The 19,134-nt window shown below is 43.2% G+C and overlaps 2 protein-coding genes across 2 annotated transcripts; both read left to right on the forward strand.

The window, feature by feature from the left end:
• Positions 1-4,494: 4,494 nt before the first annotated feature.
• LOC139554282 (uncharacterized) lies at positions 4,495-8,413 on the forward strand. Its single transcript, XM_071367054.1, has 2 exons — positions 4,495-4,792; positions 5,159-8,413. Exons 1-2 carry the CDS (start codon positions 4,600-4,602, stop codon positions 7,189-7,191), a joined length of 2,226 nt encoding a protein of 741 aa, XP_071223155.1. The 5' UTR covers positions 4,495-4,599; the 3' UTR covers positions 7,192-8,413.
• A 1,290-nt stretch (positions 8,414-9,703) lies between these two features.
• On the forward strand, positions 9,704-11,413 carry LOC139554301 (zinc finger protein 454-like). Its single transcript, XM_071367069.1, has 2 exons — positions 9,704-10,050; positions 10,475-11,413. Exons 1-2 carry the CDS (start codon positions 9,858-9,860, stop codon positions 11,284-11,286), a joined length of 1,005 nt encoding a protein of 334 aa, XP_071223170.1. The 5' UTR covers positions 9,704-9,857; the 3' UTR covers positions 11,287-11,413.
• Positions 11,414-19,134: the final 7,721 nt, after the last annotated feature.

Raw genomic sequence — 19,134 nt, forward strand, 5'->3', positions numbered from 1 at the left:
CGGAGCTGGAAAAGCCTGCATGGGTGGCTGAAATGACAGAACTCATTTGTGCTGTGTCGCTACAGGCGGCACGAAACACACGCCCTGGTCCCAAGGTCTGCTGGGGTTGTGGCCAGCCAGGCCATCTGCGCCGGGATTGCCCCATGTCCCCCAGAGCTCAGGGAAACGGCTCGGGGTCCGCATAGACCGGGTAGTGCGGACCCCTGGTTTTCTATCCCAACCACCATCTTCTCCAGGAGGAGCCCACCGGCACAGACGGGGAAGCAAGACTCCACTTCCCCCAGAAGTAGACGAGGGCAAGCGGATGGAGCCTGTTGTTGTGGTGGGCCGGACCTGTGTTGGGGACTTTTGTCATGTCACTGTGGAGGGGGTACCCTGCTCCGCCCTGGTGGACACTGGGTCCACGGTAACCCTGGTGAGGCTAGATATTGTGCCAGGTTGGACTCAGTGTGAGCCTACAACTGTGCAGCTCCGCACAGTCACAGGTGAGCTGGCACCCATGAAAGGGAAGGGAATAATGACTCTTGACAGTAGGGGGCAGGTCTGTGGTGGCGGCTGTGCAGGACCCTTGTATCCTGGGGTTGGACTTTCTTAGGAGCACAGGCTGCCAGTTAGACCTAAATAGGGGCACACTGAGCTTCCAGGGAGGGCCAGAAGTCACCATGCCCCCCCCCCCTAATGTCACATTCACTCAACTCAACAAACCCTTTACTCCAACAGTTAAAGCAGCAGAGACTCATGGCTGCCCCCCCTCCCCCACATCTCTGTGTGACTTTTCCCCAGCCCCCCTGTCACCTACGGCAGTGTTTTACATTCCCCCCAGCTACCTCCACGACACAGCCCTCTGTGAGCCCGGTCCGCGCCCAGCTACCCCAGATGGGAGAGGACACTGTCTGCAGTGAGGGAGATATGGGGGAGGAACTGTGTTGGTCTTGACCCCGAGCAGCAGGAACGGTTGTGGCAGTTGCTGTTTGATTTCAGAGACAGCTTTGCGCTGAGTGAGGAAGAGGTGGGTCAGACTGATCTGGTGCAGCATGAGATCGACACAGGTGATGCTCGGCCCATCAAGATGCGTCCCCGCCGTATCCCGCTGGCACGCCAGGAGGCGGCAGACAAGGCTGTGTTGGAGATGCAACGGGCAGACTTGATCGAGCCCTCAGACAGCCCCTGGGCGGCACCAGTCGTCATGGTTCCGAAGAAGGGGGCAAGCTGAGGTTCTGTGCGGACTACAGGCGGCTGAATGAGGTAACCAGGAAGGACTCATACCCCATACCACGTATCGATAAGTCGCTGGACCTGGTTAGGGGGTCCTCCTGGTTCTCCTCACTAGACCTCCGCAGTGGCTACTGGCAGGTGCCCCTTTCCCCAGAGGCCAGAGCCAAAACTGCGTTCTCCACTAACAGAGGACACTGGCAGTTCAAGGTCCTGTGCTTTGGCCTGTGCAACGCTCCAGCTACTTTTGAGCATTTGATGGACAGGGTGCTGGATGGCATCCCCCGATAGCAGTGTCTGGTATACCTCGATGACATCCTGGCCCATGGCAGCTCCCTCCAGTCAGCCCTGGGGGGCGCTACGGCGTGTGCTGAAGAGGGTGGCTGCCGCAGGTCTGAAGCTCCACCCCAAGAAGTGCCACTTCATGAGGAGAGAGGTGTCCTTCTTAGGTCACCGAGTGGGGAAGGAGGGGATCAGCACCATGGAGGACAAGGTAGGGGCTGTCAGAGACTGGCCCACCCGCACCGAACAGCGTCAGCGGAAGAGCTTCCTGGGCCTGGCCTCGTATTACAGGAGGTTTGTACGGGGCTTCTCAAGCGTTGCTGCTCCCCTGAACCGCCTGCTGCCGAAGGACAAGGCTTTCACTTGGACAGTGGAGTGTGAGGAGGCGTTCAACACCCTCAAACGTGCACTAATCGAGGCCCCCGTGCTCGCCCCCCCTGACCTCAGCTTGCCCTTTATCCTGGACACAGACGCGAGCAATGTGGGCATGGGTGGGGTGCTAGCCCAGGTGGGGCCAGAGGGGGAGAGAGTGGTGGCGTACTTCAGCAAAACATTTGACAAACATGAGCGCCGCTACTGTGTCACCCGGCGGGAGCTCTTGGCTGTTGTGGCTTCCGTCAAACACTTCAAGTACTACCTGGGTGGCCTGCCCTTTACTGTAAGGACTGACCACTCTGCTCTCCAGTGGCTCATGTCTTTCAGAGAGCCAGAGGGGCAGGTGGCACGCTGGTTGGAGGAGCTTCAGCCGTATGACTTTGTTAACTCGAAATGACACAACGACAAGGTTCCAGTTTAACAAAGTTTACTATCTGTATGAACACACTACAAGGTAGCCATTACACTCAAGGCTAGGTCCATCAACCAACTGACTCCCTGCGCAGGCGCACTCTTGACTGAGTGATAGCCCCGTAATAACAGAAGTATAGGGATACTTAAAACATGAACTTAACAATCTCCCCCTTTTCTTTAAAGACAAATAAAACATCAACAACATAATTAAATGTCCAAGTATTATTCAAGATCCCCATTACAAATGGGTTGTGTGACAGTTTTTATTTGTATTACTAAAGCTGCCACTTTCCATTACTGAGAGCCTGTAGGAGCACAAGACTGGATGCTCCTTTTTTAGTCAGACAGTCAGCAAGCTGTTCCTTTGTGGTCGCCCACAGAATCCGCTGGATTCTCTGTGCTTGAATAAGTTCCTTGATGCTGCTAATCTCAAGACGAAGTCTTTTCTCTGTGACAGACTTGGTTGACTTCACAGCATCAACTAACAAACTACAGGTAGAATGTGCCGCTTTGTCTCACCAGTGGTAAGCTCTGAGAACAGAGTTGCAAGAAAGATCGCATTGTCAATTCCATCCGCAAGAGCAAGGGTTTCTCCAGCAAGTGTGCTTCGGACAACCCTTCTGATCCTTTTTGACTGCCAACAGATAGGTGAGAATCTTCCTCCTTCATCCATTAACACGATTAGATGTCCACCTTGTGTGCCTCCATCTGTAAGGTTCCCTAGCGAAGCATCACTGAAGACAACTAGTTTCAAAGAGTCATCTTTTCCAACATGCTGAAACTTTAAAGTCACTTGTTGTGATTTCAGTTTACGAACAACTTTGTTTGCCTCATGAATGGTTTGTACAGTGGCGTGTTTTGTGTTAGATGCCAAGTTGCAAACATCAAACATTACATCAGGTCATTACAATATATTCGAGGACGGGTGAAATAATGGATGTTGAAATCAAAAACTAAACAATTGAAAGCAAAATGTATAGAATTGTAAACAAAAATAAGACATCAAAGCAAAACCCCAAAACTAGTAAGCAAATCATTTTAAAAGCGAGCACAAAACTCTGACAAATTATGAAAAAATATATTTGAAAACTAATGCAAAAATCGTTTTCGGTTAAACTTTCCCAGCAATCAATCTTATTGAATACATTTTGCCTAGGCTCTTGAATGCATGTACTACGTTTGGGTTACGCTACTCGTATCTTTGCTTTCGATGTCTGTTTCTTTGCTTTCACTGCCAGGTATTGGCATCATTTTTTCCGTGAAAGGCGGGTTTAGAGGGAAGCGTAGACAATGAGTCTCCATTGGTCCGCTAGTTTTGGAGTGACGGTTCGTCTTAACCCAATCAATGAACATGATAGACATGTTTTTTTTTCTTTTGCCTACTTAAGTAGACGATCTGACGTCACTACTACGCGCCAAATCTTCCCCCATGTTCAGAACATGCGGGCACAGGGGGGAAGATTTGGCGCGTAGTAGTGACGGCAAAAGAAAGAAAGCATGTCTTATCATGTTCAAATATTTTTTTTATTAATTTGTCATAGTTTTGCTCTCGCTTTAAAATTTGTTGATTACAAGTTTTGGGGTTTTGCCTACTTTTGCCTACTTATTTTTGTTTAGAATTCTATACATTTTGCTTTCAATTGTTTGGTTTTTGATTTCAATATCCATTAATACACCCGTCATCGAAAATATGTTTACATTCTTAACTTTTTTTTTCATGTTCACGATTTATTTTATTTTAATTTCAATACATATGGCGTGAAATTGACCCCACAGACTAGCCTACCTGCACTGTATCTGTTGTTGGCTAGATCGCACGTTCTAAAACCAGAGTAGGCACTTTGCTATTTAACACAACAGTTTTTGTGACAGAACTACAGGAAATGCGATGGAAACACATTAACTTTAGATTTGTACTTGGTACATGAAAAGTTAAACGAAATATTACTTTTTCTGTGAACTATGTCATCACGCACTGATTTTTATCCGCACTAAATCCGTTTGGTGGAAACACCACTGGATGGAAACCTACTTCGAATGAGGCCTGTGTCTATACATTTTTTGTTTTCTGAGAAAAAATGACCAGCATTCATCTGCTCTTGCGCTTAATGCCCTCTGTTGGTAGGGTTTCGGTACCGCAAGATCGTCACTCTTTGTATACCACGTGACTAAATGCAGAGTAGGTCGTCCACAGAGTTTCAATCTTTGGTTCGTCACTCCCGCCGCCCTTGTGGTTTCACTTCCGCCATCTTTGTTTGAGCAGAGCTACGGAGTGAGCAGAATAGCATAAACGTATTCACTTTAATTTCCCTCAAAATGTCCAAACTACAGCTGTTGAATGTGTTTCTCTCACAGCGCTTGACGGAGGCAACTGTTGACATATTTGAGGCAGTGGAAAAAACAATAACCGAGTTCCAGGAAGAAATCTCCAGTTCAAAGGAGGAGATCGAACGTCTACAGAGGCTTCTGGATTTGGCTTTGAAACCCGATTTAAAGTTACATAAATCAGGTTTGTAGTGGCCACTGCTAACTGCTAACTAGACTATAAAAAAACAGGAGGGTGATGTGCACATCCTAAACTCGAGTAACGTTGCTGCGCTAAACAATTATATAGATAAATAATTGAAAGTCCCGCACCCGGTAGTAGCTCCTCAGTGTTTTTGGGTGCGGTAAAGCACTGGGGAGCGACTAGCTAGCTAACTATTACGTGTGCGGGCTTTTAATTTCTTTATCACTAACGTTACTAGATCAATGGCATGGCTAGAGTTGTTGCAAATACAATTGTTGCCAACAACTGTAAACAAATATAATGAAATATATAAACAAAAATGTATTTCTGCCACAAACTGAATGTTCATATAATTTACCCCCCCAGATGCCCAGCAGCTTATTCTCCCTGTCCCAGAGGAGGTTCCCCCTGAGAAGCAGCACTGTGAGCAGGAGTGGAGCTCCAGTCTAGGCCAGGAGGAGCCAGATCCCACAAACATTGAAGGGGAAGAGGAGGTCAGGACCAGTCAGGAGGAGCAGCAGTATCAAGGACTGGAGCCCGACATAGAGTTCATATTTACTCCTCCCTGTGTGGAAAGTGACTATGATCAGGACCCACCCCAGCCCTCACCGACCACCAACACAACTGAAGAGATGGACACTGAACCGGAGGGGGAGAGAAATGGGGCATCATTAACAACCGGTGACTTCCAGTCCCCCTCTGTAGAAAATCCAGGATCCCCTGCAGCTCAGAACAACACCAGTGGAAGTGTTGATGTAGTGGCGAGTGGGGGACTACTGTCAGCGTTGGGGTTAATACGTACAACCAGTATGCAAGCAAGTGTTGGAGGCCGGAGAACCAAAAAATTACCCCACAAGAAAGTACAAAGCTCCCATTCCAGTGCAGTAAGCAGGAAGACTACCAAGTTACCCCTTAAGATAGTGCAAAGCCCAGATACCAGTGATGGAGGCAAGAAGACTACCAAGTTGCCCCTGAAGACAGTGCAAAGTTCAGATACCAATGTAGTAGGCAGGAAGACTACCAAGTTACCCCTCAAGACAGTGCAAAGCCCCGATACCAGTGTAGTAGGCAGGAAGACTACCAAGTTGCCCCTAAAGACAGTGCAAAGCCCTGATACCAGTGCAGTAGGCAGGAAGACTACCAAATTACCCCTCAAGACAGTGCAAAGCCCTGATACCAGTGCAGTAGGCAGGAAGACTACCACGTTACCCCTCAAGACAGTGCAAAGCCCTGATACCAGTGCAGTAGGCAGGAAGACTGCCAAGTTACCCCTCAAGACCGTGCAAAGCCCCAATACCAGTGATGGAGGCAGGAAGACTACCAAGTCACCCCTCAAGACAGTGCAAAGCCCCAATACCAGTACAGTAGGCAGGAGAACTTCAAAGTCACCATGTATAAGAGGAGAGGAGAGTGGAGGACTACGGTCAGCACTAGGGTTAGTTCGGACATTGAGAGCACGGGTCAAGAAAGAACAAAGCTCTCCTGCCAGTGCAGAAGGCAGGAAAACTAAAAAGTTACCCCACAAGAAAGGAAAAAGTTATCTTACCAGTGCTGGAGGCAGGAAAATCATCAAGTTACCCAAGGTAACATCAGCCAATAAAAACCATACTGCTCCTCATTGTTGCAAGATGTGTGGGAAGTCTTTTGTTTTCATGACTTATCTAGTTAGTCATGTGCAAAAAATTCATTTAAAGGATAAATACCATCTTTGTGGGGTTTGTGGGAAAGATTTTAGGTCCACAGATAGTATGGTGAAGCATTTGCAAACCCACATGGGCGTGAAGCATTTCTGCCACGCCTGTGCTAAGGTCTTCACTTGTAGTTCCAACCTGAAAGTGCATATGAGGATCCATACAGGGGAGAAGCCATTTCACTGCAAACACTGTGGTAAAGGCTTCACTGTGAGAAAATCCCTGGAAGACCATGAGAAGACTCACACAGGGGAGAGGCCATTTAAGTGCACTTCATGTGGAAAATGTTTCTCGTCAACGACTCATCTAAGTCGCCACCAGGAAATTCACACAGGAGAGAAACCCTATCAGTGCAATGATTGCGGGAAAAGCTTCAGTCGGAAGGAAAAACTGGCAGAACATATGAGGACCCATACAGGGGAGAAACCATATCCCTGCCCTGAATGTGGCAAATGCTTTGGTCTGAAGGGAAATCTGACCACCCATATGATAAGACACACAGGGGAGAAACCATGCAGGTGCGAAGAATGTGGTAAATGTTTCTCTTTGAATGCAGACCTGAAAATTCATATGAGGACACACACGGGGGAGAAAAGATATAAGTGCAATGTTTGTGACAAATCCTTCACTCAGAAGGCGTACTTGGCTAGCCACACTATGAAACACACGGCAGAGAAACAACCGGCAGAGAAACAACCGGTTCAATGACTGTGGTAAATGCTTCAATCAAATGGGAATCTTGAGAGAACGTGAAGAGCACTTACAGAGTAAAAACTCCTCCGTTCATTGTGAATTTATTTTTGTCGTTTTCTGGTGTGAGAGAAAATGACAATACACCACCACAGTTGAAAAAGTTGAGAGACCTGTGTGGGGAAAATGTGAGGTTAGAGCCTAGTTTTAGAGCACATTGTACTCTATATACCATTAGGAACCTCAGATGACGACTGGGTAGAATAAACTTAGGGTATGCATGAATAAACATGCAGAACATGGTAGAAAAGTTTGTAGATTGAGTGGATTTTAAGGCAGAAGCAACAGTCCCAGCTAATTTATCGAATGTCACAACAATTTAGTCACTATCTTCTATTAGTAAAAACTCTATTTTGTTTGATTAAAGGGTTAGTTCACCCAAATTACAAAATTACATTGGTTTCCTTACCCTGTAAGTAGTCTATGGACAAGGTATGACAGCAATCCATGTTTTGGTTTAGTTTCTATGGCACTGTTTTCACATGCTAACGTTTTAGCATTTGTGGCACAAATCCCATTCAAGTCATGGGACCGATTTATTTGTGACTGAGGATCACAATCCATTTCAGATACTTTCGGATGATTTGGACATGATGCGTGAAAAATGCTAATATCGGTTACATGACTTGAATGGGATTTGCGCCACAAAAACACTAAAACGTTAGCATGTGGAAACGGTCATACCTTGTCCATAGACTGCTTACAGGGTAAGGAAACCAATTTGGGTGAACTATCCCTTTAAGGCTAATGCGTTGTTTGATATTAATGTATCTATATCACAGGAGGTTGGTGGCACCTTAATTGGGGAAGACGGGCTCATGGTAATGTCTGTAGCAGAATCGGTGGAATGGTATAAAATATAGGGTTTCCACGTGTTTGACGCTATTCCATTTGCTCTGTTCCAGCCATTATTATGAGCTGTCCTCCCCTCAGTGCTTATCTATGTAATACTATATCATCGGTATCGGCTTGATTTCATCTTATGAAAGTATTTGTTGCAGCAATAACAAGGAATTGTGTACATGTTTTGTCATTTATTGTAATGGACTTCCTTGGCTTGACACCCAAATTAAATGTGTAGCTTTTTGTTTGACCTAACATCAGCATTTTGTGTGAAACCTATGAATATTTGTCTATTACATTTACCATTCATTAAAAAGGTACATTTTTGTTCTTGAAATAGCCTACTCCTTGAGTTTGCACCCTTTGCACACAAAACATCCATAGATATCATCGATCAGAATCACCTTTATTCTCCAAATACATTTGGCTTGGTGAAATAGTACTGCCACAGTAAACAGTATACAGACAATGATAAACAGACAGCATAATAGAAGCAGAGTTTACACAAATCCACATGCGAAATGCACTCCAATTGAACAACTACAAGCTACATTATACACTAATTGTACAAAACATTAGGAACACCTTAATATTGCATTGCACCCCCTTTCGCCCTAAGAACAGCCTCAATTTGTTGGAGCATGGACTCTACAAGGTGTCGAAAGCGTTCCACAGGGGTGCTGGCCCATGTTGACTCCAATGCTTCTCACAGTTGTGTCATGTTGGCTGACTGTCCTTTGGGTGGTGGGCCATTCTTGATACACACCGGAAACTGTTGCGTTTGAAAAAACCAGCAGCGTTGGAGTTCTTGACACACCCTGTGCAAAGGCACCTAAAGGGGTTGCGTTAAATGCGGAAGACATATTTCAGTTGTACAACTGACTTGATATCCCCTTTTCCTCAATAGTTTGTCTTGCCCATTCACCCTCTGAATGGCCCACACACAATCCATGTCTCAAGGCTTAAAAATCCTTTAACCGGTCTCCTCCCTTCATTTATACTGATTGAGGTGGATTTAACAGGTGACAAGGGATCATAGTTTTCACCTGGTCAGTCTGTCATGGAAAGAGGATGTGTTCCTGATGTTTTGTACACTCAGTGTACATTATGTATGTAGAGATGTATGAATAAAAAAACAATTTTACAGGATGATGTGCGGTGGGGAAAATATGTTTCTGAAAAAGAGTCAGGTGCATATGATGTGCAAAGAGCAATGTGCAGTTCTAGGATGATAGTGCAGGGTGCGTAGTCCATGAATGAGAAGATCGTTGTGGACCAGGTAGCCGGTTGGCAAATAATTTCAAATAGGAAATGCATGTTTAATAAGATCTTCTCTCTGCTCCGGCAGGGTTGCATAGCAAACCATCTGATAATCACTGTCACTGCAGAGACTAGTGGAGACATATCTTTTTTGACTTCGGTATTATGAGAGACCATGGAGGAGACATACCACTTCAATCATCTAGGTTTGTTTCTTATTAACTTCAATATTATTCATAATAAACTTGGCTATTACGATATCCAGTGGCTCACATAGCCTACTGTGGAGTTTAATTAATGTGTCAAATGTTCTGGTCAAAAAGCTGAAATAATTATTCACTCTAAATCAGTCATACTGCACAGCAGGTGGCGGTAATGTAGCAAGCTGTTCTTCACAGCCAATAACTTCCCAGGGCAAGAGCTATAGAGGCTGCGCATGTGTATCCGTTTATTTGCATTTGAGAGAAGAAATGCAATAAATATAGTTATTCTGTGGATTAAGAGCATTAATCTATCTGAAAATGTCCAAACTGCAGCTGTTGAATACGTTTCTCACCGAGCGATTAACTGCGGCGGCTGTTGAGATATTTGGGGCAGTGGAAAAAACGATAACGGAGTACCAGGAAGAAATCTCCCGTTCAAAGGAGGAGATCGATCGTCTACGAAGGCAACTGCACATAGTTACCCAACCGAAGATAAAGTTACATAAAGCAGGTTTGTGGCCACCTACCTACCATTACAGATAGGTATAGATATTAATTATGCTACACAATTCAATAAATTACACATTGATTCCGTTCGAGGTAGCCTGTATTGGTGTCGCGCTGTGGACGATTATCTGATATCACCCTGAGGGAAGGAAACACTCTAGTGTAATATCCCAGGAAGCAAATATACTAAGAAATTTTCTGAGATGCACAGATCGACTGCAATAAAGTTACCATGGCATGCGAATACTGTTGGCTGATTAAATAATCTGTGCAAGCCTCTAGAGTTTTTACAACACCCATTCATTTATAATCAAAGTGAATATTTTAAAATATTAGTGTCTAATACTTGGACAGATTACATCTCGTCTTGTCACCACTATGAATATGGAGATCTAGACGACTCTTTCATCCTCTGTCCTTTCTGCCAGATACCCAGCAGCTCATTCTCCCTGTCCCTGAGGAGGTTCCCCTTGAGCAGCAGCACTGTGAGCAGGAGTGGACCCCAGGTCTGGGGCAGGAGGACTCAGACCCCACACAGGTTAAAGAGGAACAGGAAGAACTCAGGACCAATCAGGAGGAAGAGCAGCTTCAGGGGCTAGAGTCTGATACCAACATTCTAACATGTTCTCCTCCCTTTGTGAAAAGTGACAGTGATCAGGAATACCCACATAAGTCCTCCCAACTTTACCACATACAAACTGTAGAGAACAGAGAGAGGGACCCACTACCTACCAGCAGAATTGAAGAGATCAAAATAGAACCCGATGAAGAGGATTACAGAGTATCAGAACCAACCAGTGACTCTCAAACCCTCTCTGGAGTAACCCCTTACAGCTCTGTGAGCACATTAAATATGAATCAGCTAATTGGCAATGCAGAATCAGACAAACCATTTCAGTGCAATGTATGTGGCAAATTCCTCAAGAGGGAAAAAAGTCTTATCGTGCATATGATGGGTCATGCAGGAGAGAAACCATTTACATGTCCTTTATGTAACAAAGGCTTTGTTGCGGTAGGCACTTTAAAGACACACCTGAAACTTCACACAGGGGAAAGGCCACACCGTTGCCATGTTTGTGGAAGATGCTTTAAACTGAAAGGAGCCCTGACGGAGCACATGAGGATACACACTGGGGAGAAACCATTTAGCTGCCATGATTGTGGCAAATGCTTCAGTCGGACGAATGCCCTTACGAATCACATGCTGCACATTCACAAGAAGAAAAGAACGTACAAGTGACCTGCGGAGAAAGAGTCTGTCTGAAAAGTAGCCTTCTATCTATATGGCACACTTAAGTAATGCCCTTTTAATTGAATAAAGTATGGGTCAATATTTGAAGGAATAAACGCATTGACCGTTTACTAAACAACAGGTATTCTCATGTTATGAAGCTATAGATAGTTAGGAGCCTCTGTCATCCATCTATTATTCAAACAAAATGATTGAAGACCATACATACACGACGTTCAAGTCTACTCATTTTATTTATTTAAAAAAATAAAAGTCTGTGGGTCTAAAAAAAAGCACATTTTACATTGGAATAACAAAACCCAAGGGATAAGAGGTGTTTACATTTGCCAACCTTGAATAGATGTCACTAATCCACTGCAAGATAATGTTTTTCCTCGCTGCGGAGATAGGAATGTTGTACAGCCTTCTGTGACACGCAGAAGTAACATGCTTAATAGGGAGAACTAACAGCAAAGAAATTAATTTTCATTCTAGGTCAACCCATGGATTTTTTTTCAATTTCTTGAAGGACCTTTAGACCAGTACCTTTGTAATTTGGAACATGGCCATAAGAAATGTGTAAGGGTGCATGTATCAGTTTTACATTTAAGATACTGAGGAGAGGAGAAAGGGTTAAAAGCATGTCTGCAATTTGGAGATATATGCAATGTGTGTATTATTCTTAATTGGATTGCTCTAATGCGATTACAGATAGATATTGTTTTTGCATATCTCCAAATGTCCTCCCACATCTCCTCAACAATAGTAACAGACAGTTCATTCTCCCACACTCGCTTGACCTCCTGTGTATCTACAGTAGAAAAGGACCTTAAAGTATCATAAAATAAACTTACAGACATTTTGCGTTGTGAAGAAAACAAGCATTCTTTCAATGACAGACATCAGGGTTGGCAACCAAGTTGTTGGTTGAAAACGTGTCTGACTTGTAGAAAGCGGGAAAAGGCCTGCTTTGGGAGCTGATATTTCTCAACCATCTGCTCAAATGACATTAGAATCTTGTCAGCATATAAATCATTTAGTCTGCCTATGCCCTTATTAATCCAAAGGTTAAAGCCAACATCCACCAATTTTGGTACAAAATCTGTGCTCTTAAGAATCTGGGTAAGAGCGCAGATGTTATTTTGGACCTTCCCTCAAAACGTTGAACTGATCCTCCATGCCTTGAGTGTATTAATTGTAATGGGATTATCTCAGCTATCTTTTACAGATTTGAAGCTTCTGAAAATAAAAGATCCTGCTAGGGGTATGTTGAAAAATATGTCTCAATATCTAACCGAATGGAGGAGTCGTCATTTGTGATCCAGTCAGAAATATACTGTATATATATATATTTATTTTTTAAAGAGAGTACTTTTTTATTTTTAATGGGATTATGGCTCCCTCTAATGTTCCACTTAAATAAACACAGTCTGTTATCTGTCATTGTACTTTGACCAATCAATATGGTCAAAGTGAGATGCAGTGCCTTAGGCCGCAGCGCCACTCGGGAGCCCTACAGGGGTGGTGGTTTTGGTCGAGTTCTTAGTAGTTCTGCCGGGCATGTTGTCAGAAACTTTTGACATATCCGTCAAGACTCATTGTAGAGTAACTTATTTTGCAAATTGTACTACTTTTTTCAAGCTAAGAAATTAATATAAAGAGATAAATTAACTAATGCCACGGGAGCTTGCTGAAACACGGTGTTTACTCTAACCAAAAGGGTTTTAGAGTCGTGGCCATTTCAAAAACCCAAACAATGCATTTGGGGCAGCAGTGACCTCCAAGAGCATTTATTGCAGTGCAGAACCGAGAGCCACTTGATTTTAGGTCTGTCTGGCCGGATCATACCCGGTCTGATTAGCATCATTTGCCGATGGGGGCGCATCATATGTGTGCCAGGCATCATCTGCATGTGGCCCATTGGTGTTCGCATACCTGGACCTACAGGACAGCAAACATCACAGATATCTTAACTGGTTTCACTTGTTATTCACATTAGATCCTAATCATGGTCGAGTATACATGTCCCTTATGAATCCATTCTATCAAATCTTGGTGAAAAATACATCTCAAAGTTATGACCTTGACCATGCATGAACTACTGTATTTTGTTCAATGAAGATATTGGTGATCAGCAGTAGATACATTTTGTAAACGCAGGTGAGAACTTGTAGATCTTTAATCTAATTCCTATCAAAAATATATTTACATCAACAATATATAATTTAAGTGTTGGGGCAACAATCTTACCTCCAGGCATCATTCCATGTGGTGGGGGGGCCCTCATTTGCATCATAGGGGGACCATGACCACCCATATGGGGCCCAGGTACTGGTAGCATGCCTGGGCGTGGAGGGCCACCTGGGGTTCACAAATCACAGGTTTATTGCTGCGTTCATAACCAAGTGGGAAGGGGGTAATTAACAGTTGTGAAGTCATAAAAAACAGTTGAATGCTTTCACGGTGAAATGGTTGAGAAACACAAATTGGCTAATGGCAAACAAGCTTTGTCAACCATAAACTAAAACAACAGCTATCATGCTTATAAACAAATTATAGTGTTCAAAAACAATATCAATAGATTGCTTTTTATAAATAATGTTTTGTTGTTGCATTTAACTGCTGAAAATTGTTATCAAAGTCATTTATTTAGTAGGTGATATCAGAGTTCAGCATTTAAGAGAAGTCAGAGCTCAGGGATCCCACTAGTAATTATGAGCTGGAGGGGCGTTTCCCAGTCTCATGCTCATTTTTACAATAGTAGGAGATGTTATGAACGCTGCAAAAGCTCAGTCCCCAACACACCAAGTTATCAGTATAGGGCCGGCATTATTGGCGGGCCTTAGGGGGCCTGGCCCACCGTACCGTACCTCCCTGCCCATCCAAATAAAACATTTAAATATTGATCATTCATTTGACCGAGACGCAAGCCAAAATAATGACACATCAATCCTAGATTAAGCATCTAAGCGAGAAAAACAGTGCTCCTCTGTCTCAGTATGTGTAGCCCATTAATCTGATGCTGTCTGGCCAAAAGGAGTAAGGCATGTCATACTCTTTTTTGCCAGACAGCATCAGATACATGGGTGACATATAGTAAGACAGAGGGACGCTGTTTCGCTCGCTTGAATGCTTTCTCCAGTGAAATTGTTTCAGTCACTTACAAATTCAAGGGAAGTTGGCGGGTGCACAGTGCACTGTTCGGATGCTGGAATTATTTTGGACGAACGTGCGAAGTTAACCTACTTTTTGAAGATATTTTTTTGACAAGCTGATGAAAACATAACGGACTAGGGAACCAGTGAACGGACTAGGCGGGATCTTCCCCGATTGGAAGGCATCCGCTGAGGAGGAAAACACAAGGCAACATGTTAACCTATTGTAGCGACCCAATACCTAAACAAACAACACCTAGGGCTAAGGTGTTGGGTTGACAGTGGCTGGAACCTGATTTGAGTCCCGGTCAAGGCTACCCCTCAATTCACTACATTGGTGTGAAACGTGGGATGGTGCCAGTGAGGCCATCGGAGAGGCGTTTGTTAAAGTGAAGGTCTTGGCATAAAGAAGCGTGAGAATTCAAAGGAAGGGGGTAGTGTCGCGACCTTAAAAGAGGTTGGGATCTCTTTGTGTAAAAGAGATTGGGATCTCTGTCCTTGATGATTAGTGCGTAAGGGCTAAGGTGTTGGGCTGACAGTCGCTGGACTGTTCAAGTTCAAATCCTGGTCAGGGCTACCCCTGAATTTGCTACATTATTCACACTATATGATTGTTATGGGTGTGTGGGGCTTGTGAATGTTTTGCATCTGCACAAGCTGTTGCTAATAAACAAAACTGCATAGAATCTGCTGAATGTTTAGCTATCCCCCTTCATATGTGCTTGCTTGTTTTCAGGGTTGGGGAGTAACGGATTACATGTAATCTGTTACACGTAAGGGATTACAAAAAACGGTAATTGTAATTCGTTACGTTACCAGCAAAAATATTGTAATCAGATTACAGATACTTTTGAAAAACTAGATGATTATTTAGAGGATTACTTTTAAATTCAGAAAGGATGTTTGCAAAAAAAAATCTGACACTTCTCTGTTTTCTCAGACATTCAAATCAGCATTGAAAAAAGACACAAATTTAAGTGAGTCTGACCACAAGTCAAAGACCACAATGATGACACACCAAATGGGTTTGATGGATCGCGGGAAAAGAGCAGAGCTGTGTTTGAATACTCATGAAAACTGCACTAACCATACTATTTGTGACGTGAATTGAGTATATAGTATGCTTATTGGTCATAGTATGGATATAGTTAGTATGTCAAAAGTTCCGGGATGTCGTACTAAATTTGCCAAAATATGAAGTATACACGCAGAGGACACTATTTCCATACTTCAGGGCCCATAATGCAATACTTCAGGAAATGGGTGTGGCTTCACATTGTTTCCAGATTTGAAGAAAATGGCGGAAAATATGCAGAGAGCGGATACAAATTCACTGCTTAAACTAATTATGACAAATGTTAAGAAAATGTTGAGCAATATAATAAAGTAATAACTTTTCAAATAAGTTACCTCACACGTTCTAATGGCTGACAATTTGTTAGCTATGCTGTCCTGACGAACCACATAGCGTATCATTACAGCAGTATGTACCGGTATGTTGTTAGTTAGCTACCTAACGTTAGTTGGCTACTTATACATCAAACTTGCCAGTATATTAAATATAGGCTATCTACCCAATGTTTATTGACTTGATTATTCCCGTCATTCTTAGCTTAGCTAAATGGTATAGTCATTGTGCGTTCTGTCTACTCCAATTTCAGAGCACTTTCACTGCAGCATAATGAATTTACCAGCACTCAACACCTGTTGAATATGGCCGGTGTCAGTAAACCTCTAATCAAATTGTTGCCAGCAGCACAGTTACAGTCACCAACGCTCTGGATAACAGGAAAACTGCCTAACCAGCTCTGCTAGGGCGAGTAAAATGGTCAGAGTGGTCTCATTTGTGTCTGTAAGTAGCTGGCAAGCTAGCCAATGTTAGCTTGGGTGCTTGACTGCCGTTGTAAGGTCAGAATGCTCAAACAAACCCTACTTCTCGGCCTGAGCGTCCAGTGTGCACTCCGAGAGCGAAACGCTCTGAATTTACAAATGGACAATCTGACAACGTTCTGAATCTACGAGCGCACTCTGGCACTCCATATTGAATTTAAGAAGTGCCTTGGTCCTCCTTTCTTTTTGATGACTAATTCACCACTTATACCAAAGAGCACCTTCTGTCTACCAAAATGTACTATTGTGTACCTTAGTAGCGCTTCCCTTCCTCCTCTTTCTAACACACCCGAATGTCTAACTAGTAATTTGTTATGCTAACTAGCTAGCAAGAGGTCGCATAGCAACAGCATCAACTTCCGGTAGACAGGTGAAGAGCTAGTACGCTCAACTGAAAGCATACTGTTCATTTATAGTAAGTAAAATTAACTAATTGTATATAGTATGTAGTATATACTCATTAAGTATGTTGTATACAGTATGTTAGTACGGGTATTCGAACATAGCTCAGGAATAGGCTTTTGTAGGCTACAGTCCAAGCTATGTCTTCCAATGGTGTGACTGCTGTCGGCATCCAAAGATTATCCAACTTGAATAAACACTTGGAGGTACGAATGACAGCAGTTGTGTAGTCTACGGCGCTACGGATATCACTTATTATTGATATCTACATAGCGCATTGATGTGAATCCCACTGCTGCTCTCTCATTTAGTTATTGCGCCTTACGGATTGTGGTTGTTGTGGATAGCTGTTCACAAATGTAAATGTGTATTTGAACCGAATAATGGTTGAATTCAAGAAGTTTAAGCTGCCTATCAATCATTGTTTTTCAAACCAGTGGACAGCCAGTGAAAAATGCGTTCTGGCAACAGCTGCATAGTGCGGATCCCATCCTATGGAATAAAAGTGGGGCTGTTATTGCTCAATCTAATTCATGCTGATAAAATAAATAAATCCATAGGCCGAATGGACACATGCTCAAACTCGCACACTTTTGATAGACTTAAAGAGGTCATCTGTAGTTGCTACATCCATTTTGGACGTTTAAATTATATCTATTAATGTAAAGATATAATTTAATTGTATTATATGTAATAGAAAGCGATGGGTTAGAAGAAGCCTACATAAAAAAAAACATAAAGTCAAATGTAACATCCATATATGGCCAGCTATATAAACATTAACATTTACTTATCCTGCAATAGATGTCGTTCAATTGGTAACATACATTTTACTCTTCTTCTAATGCCTCTTAAAGGGAAAGTAATCTAAAAGTAACTGAATGTAATCAGATTAAGTTACTGAGTTTGGGTAATCCAAAAGTTACGTTACTAATAACAATTTTGGACAGGTAACTAGTAACGGATTACATTTAAAAAGTAACCTACCCAACCCTGCTTTTTGTATCGATGAGGCTCTGTGCCTGCTCCTCCATCCATTTCTGGTAGTAGTCTTTCACATTCTCTTTATGTTTTCATCCGCTGCAGTAGGTCTTTCTCACCGATGTTGGCCCCCAGGTTGACCTTGGCAATGGAGGAAAAGGGATTACCTTGACTATTTCAATGACGATCAAAGAGCACAACCAAGGCCAGACAGAAGGGTGGTTATAGTCAAGAGCAACCCACTGAAGGATTTGAATTAAATTCATTTCTGTGACCGTTTCGGTATGTACAAAGAAAATGTAGTTGACATTTGTTTGCTTGAGCCAAGGCTTTAATCTGACTCTCTTCTGGGAAAACCCATCATTCCTTCCGTACAAGTACTGATTACCTTTTTTTGGCATCTGGAACCTTCCATTGTGAAACAGGAGATTTGTGTGGTGTAAGTGAACCGACTATATGCAGAATACTCCACAAAGTCTGCAATGCTATATGTGAACTGAAATACAATTACATAAAGGTCCCTGATGCTGCTGCCCAAGCCAACAATAAGGTTCTATGAATACGGGAATGCCATATTCTCATCAAGTGTCCCTCCACAGCAGATGCTGAGGAGTACAGGAATCTTAAAAACTGGTTCTCAATAAATGTACAACGTGTGTGCACTCCCAGTGTGCAATTCTCCAACATCGAGGCAAGTTGTAAAGGTGCAACTCATGACTCAAGGATTTTCCAAAACTTCTCTTTGTATGCTCGGCTTGAAGGAGGACAACATAGGGGAATCATACTTGGTGACAGTGGGTATGCACAGACAAACCTCTTGTTCACCCGCTATCTTCATGCAATAGGACCTGAGCAACAATGGTACAACCAAGCTCATATCTGCACCAGAGGTGTAGTGGAGTGGATGTTTGGTGTATAGAGGAGTCGTTTCTAGGGTCTCAGAAACACATTGCGCTTTCAATAAAGAAATTGCTGAATTGTCACGATTGCAACAGCAGTGTGTCACAATGACCTCAAACAGCATGGCTGCCCAGATCCTTGCATTGAAGATGAGGATGACCCAGATGATCCCATGGTTGAGGCAGACAATGACAGGAATTGACTAGCCCGCTGAGATGCTTTGGCTATGCAGCACTTCTCACAACAAAGATAGCTCAAGTGATTGAAGCAAACAATAGCCCTGGATTGGTAACAAAAATGTTTTTAATTCACAAATGGAATTATCGGGACCGCGAACTGGTGCTGGTTCGAGAAGAACATTGGTACTGCTGCTGCTTCATGTTTCTCTCCTCTTCCTTCATAGACAATTCAACATGAAGAACATTGGTACTGCTGCTGCTTCATGTTTCTCTCCTCCTTCATAGACAGCTCAACATGAAGGATGTGCATCTTCATATCATGCTCTTCTTTTAAATACATTAGTTGCTCC

This window comes from Salvelinus alpinus, chromosome 2, assembly GCF_045679555.1.
Source record: "Salvelinus alpinus chromosome 2, SLU_Salpinus.1, whole genome shotgun sequence".
Lineage (NCBI taxonomy): Eukaryota > Metazoa > Chordata > Actinopteri > Salmoniformes > Salmonidae > Salvelinus > Salvelinus alpinus.

What these genes read in the sequence shown, in the direction of transcription:
- LOC139554301 (XM_071367069.1), top strand. Translation starts at nt 9,858, where the DNA reads ATGTCCAAACTGCAGCTGTTGAATACGTTTCTCACCGAGCGATTAACT. An exon ending in GATAAAGTTACATAAAGCAG is followed by an intron (nt 10,051 to 10,474) that starts GTTTGTGGCCAC and finishes CCTTTCTGCCAG; the next exon opens with ATACCCAGCAGCTCATTCTC.
- LOC139554282 (XM_071367054.1), top strand. Translation starts at nt 4,600, where the DNA reads ATGTCCAAACTACAGCTGTTGAATGTGTTTCTCTCACAGCGCTTGACG. An exon ending in TTTAAAGTTACATAAATCAG is followed by an intron (nt 4,793 to 5,158) that starts GTTTGTAGTGGC and finishes TTACCCCCCCAG; the next exon opens with ATGCCCAGCAGCTTATTCTC.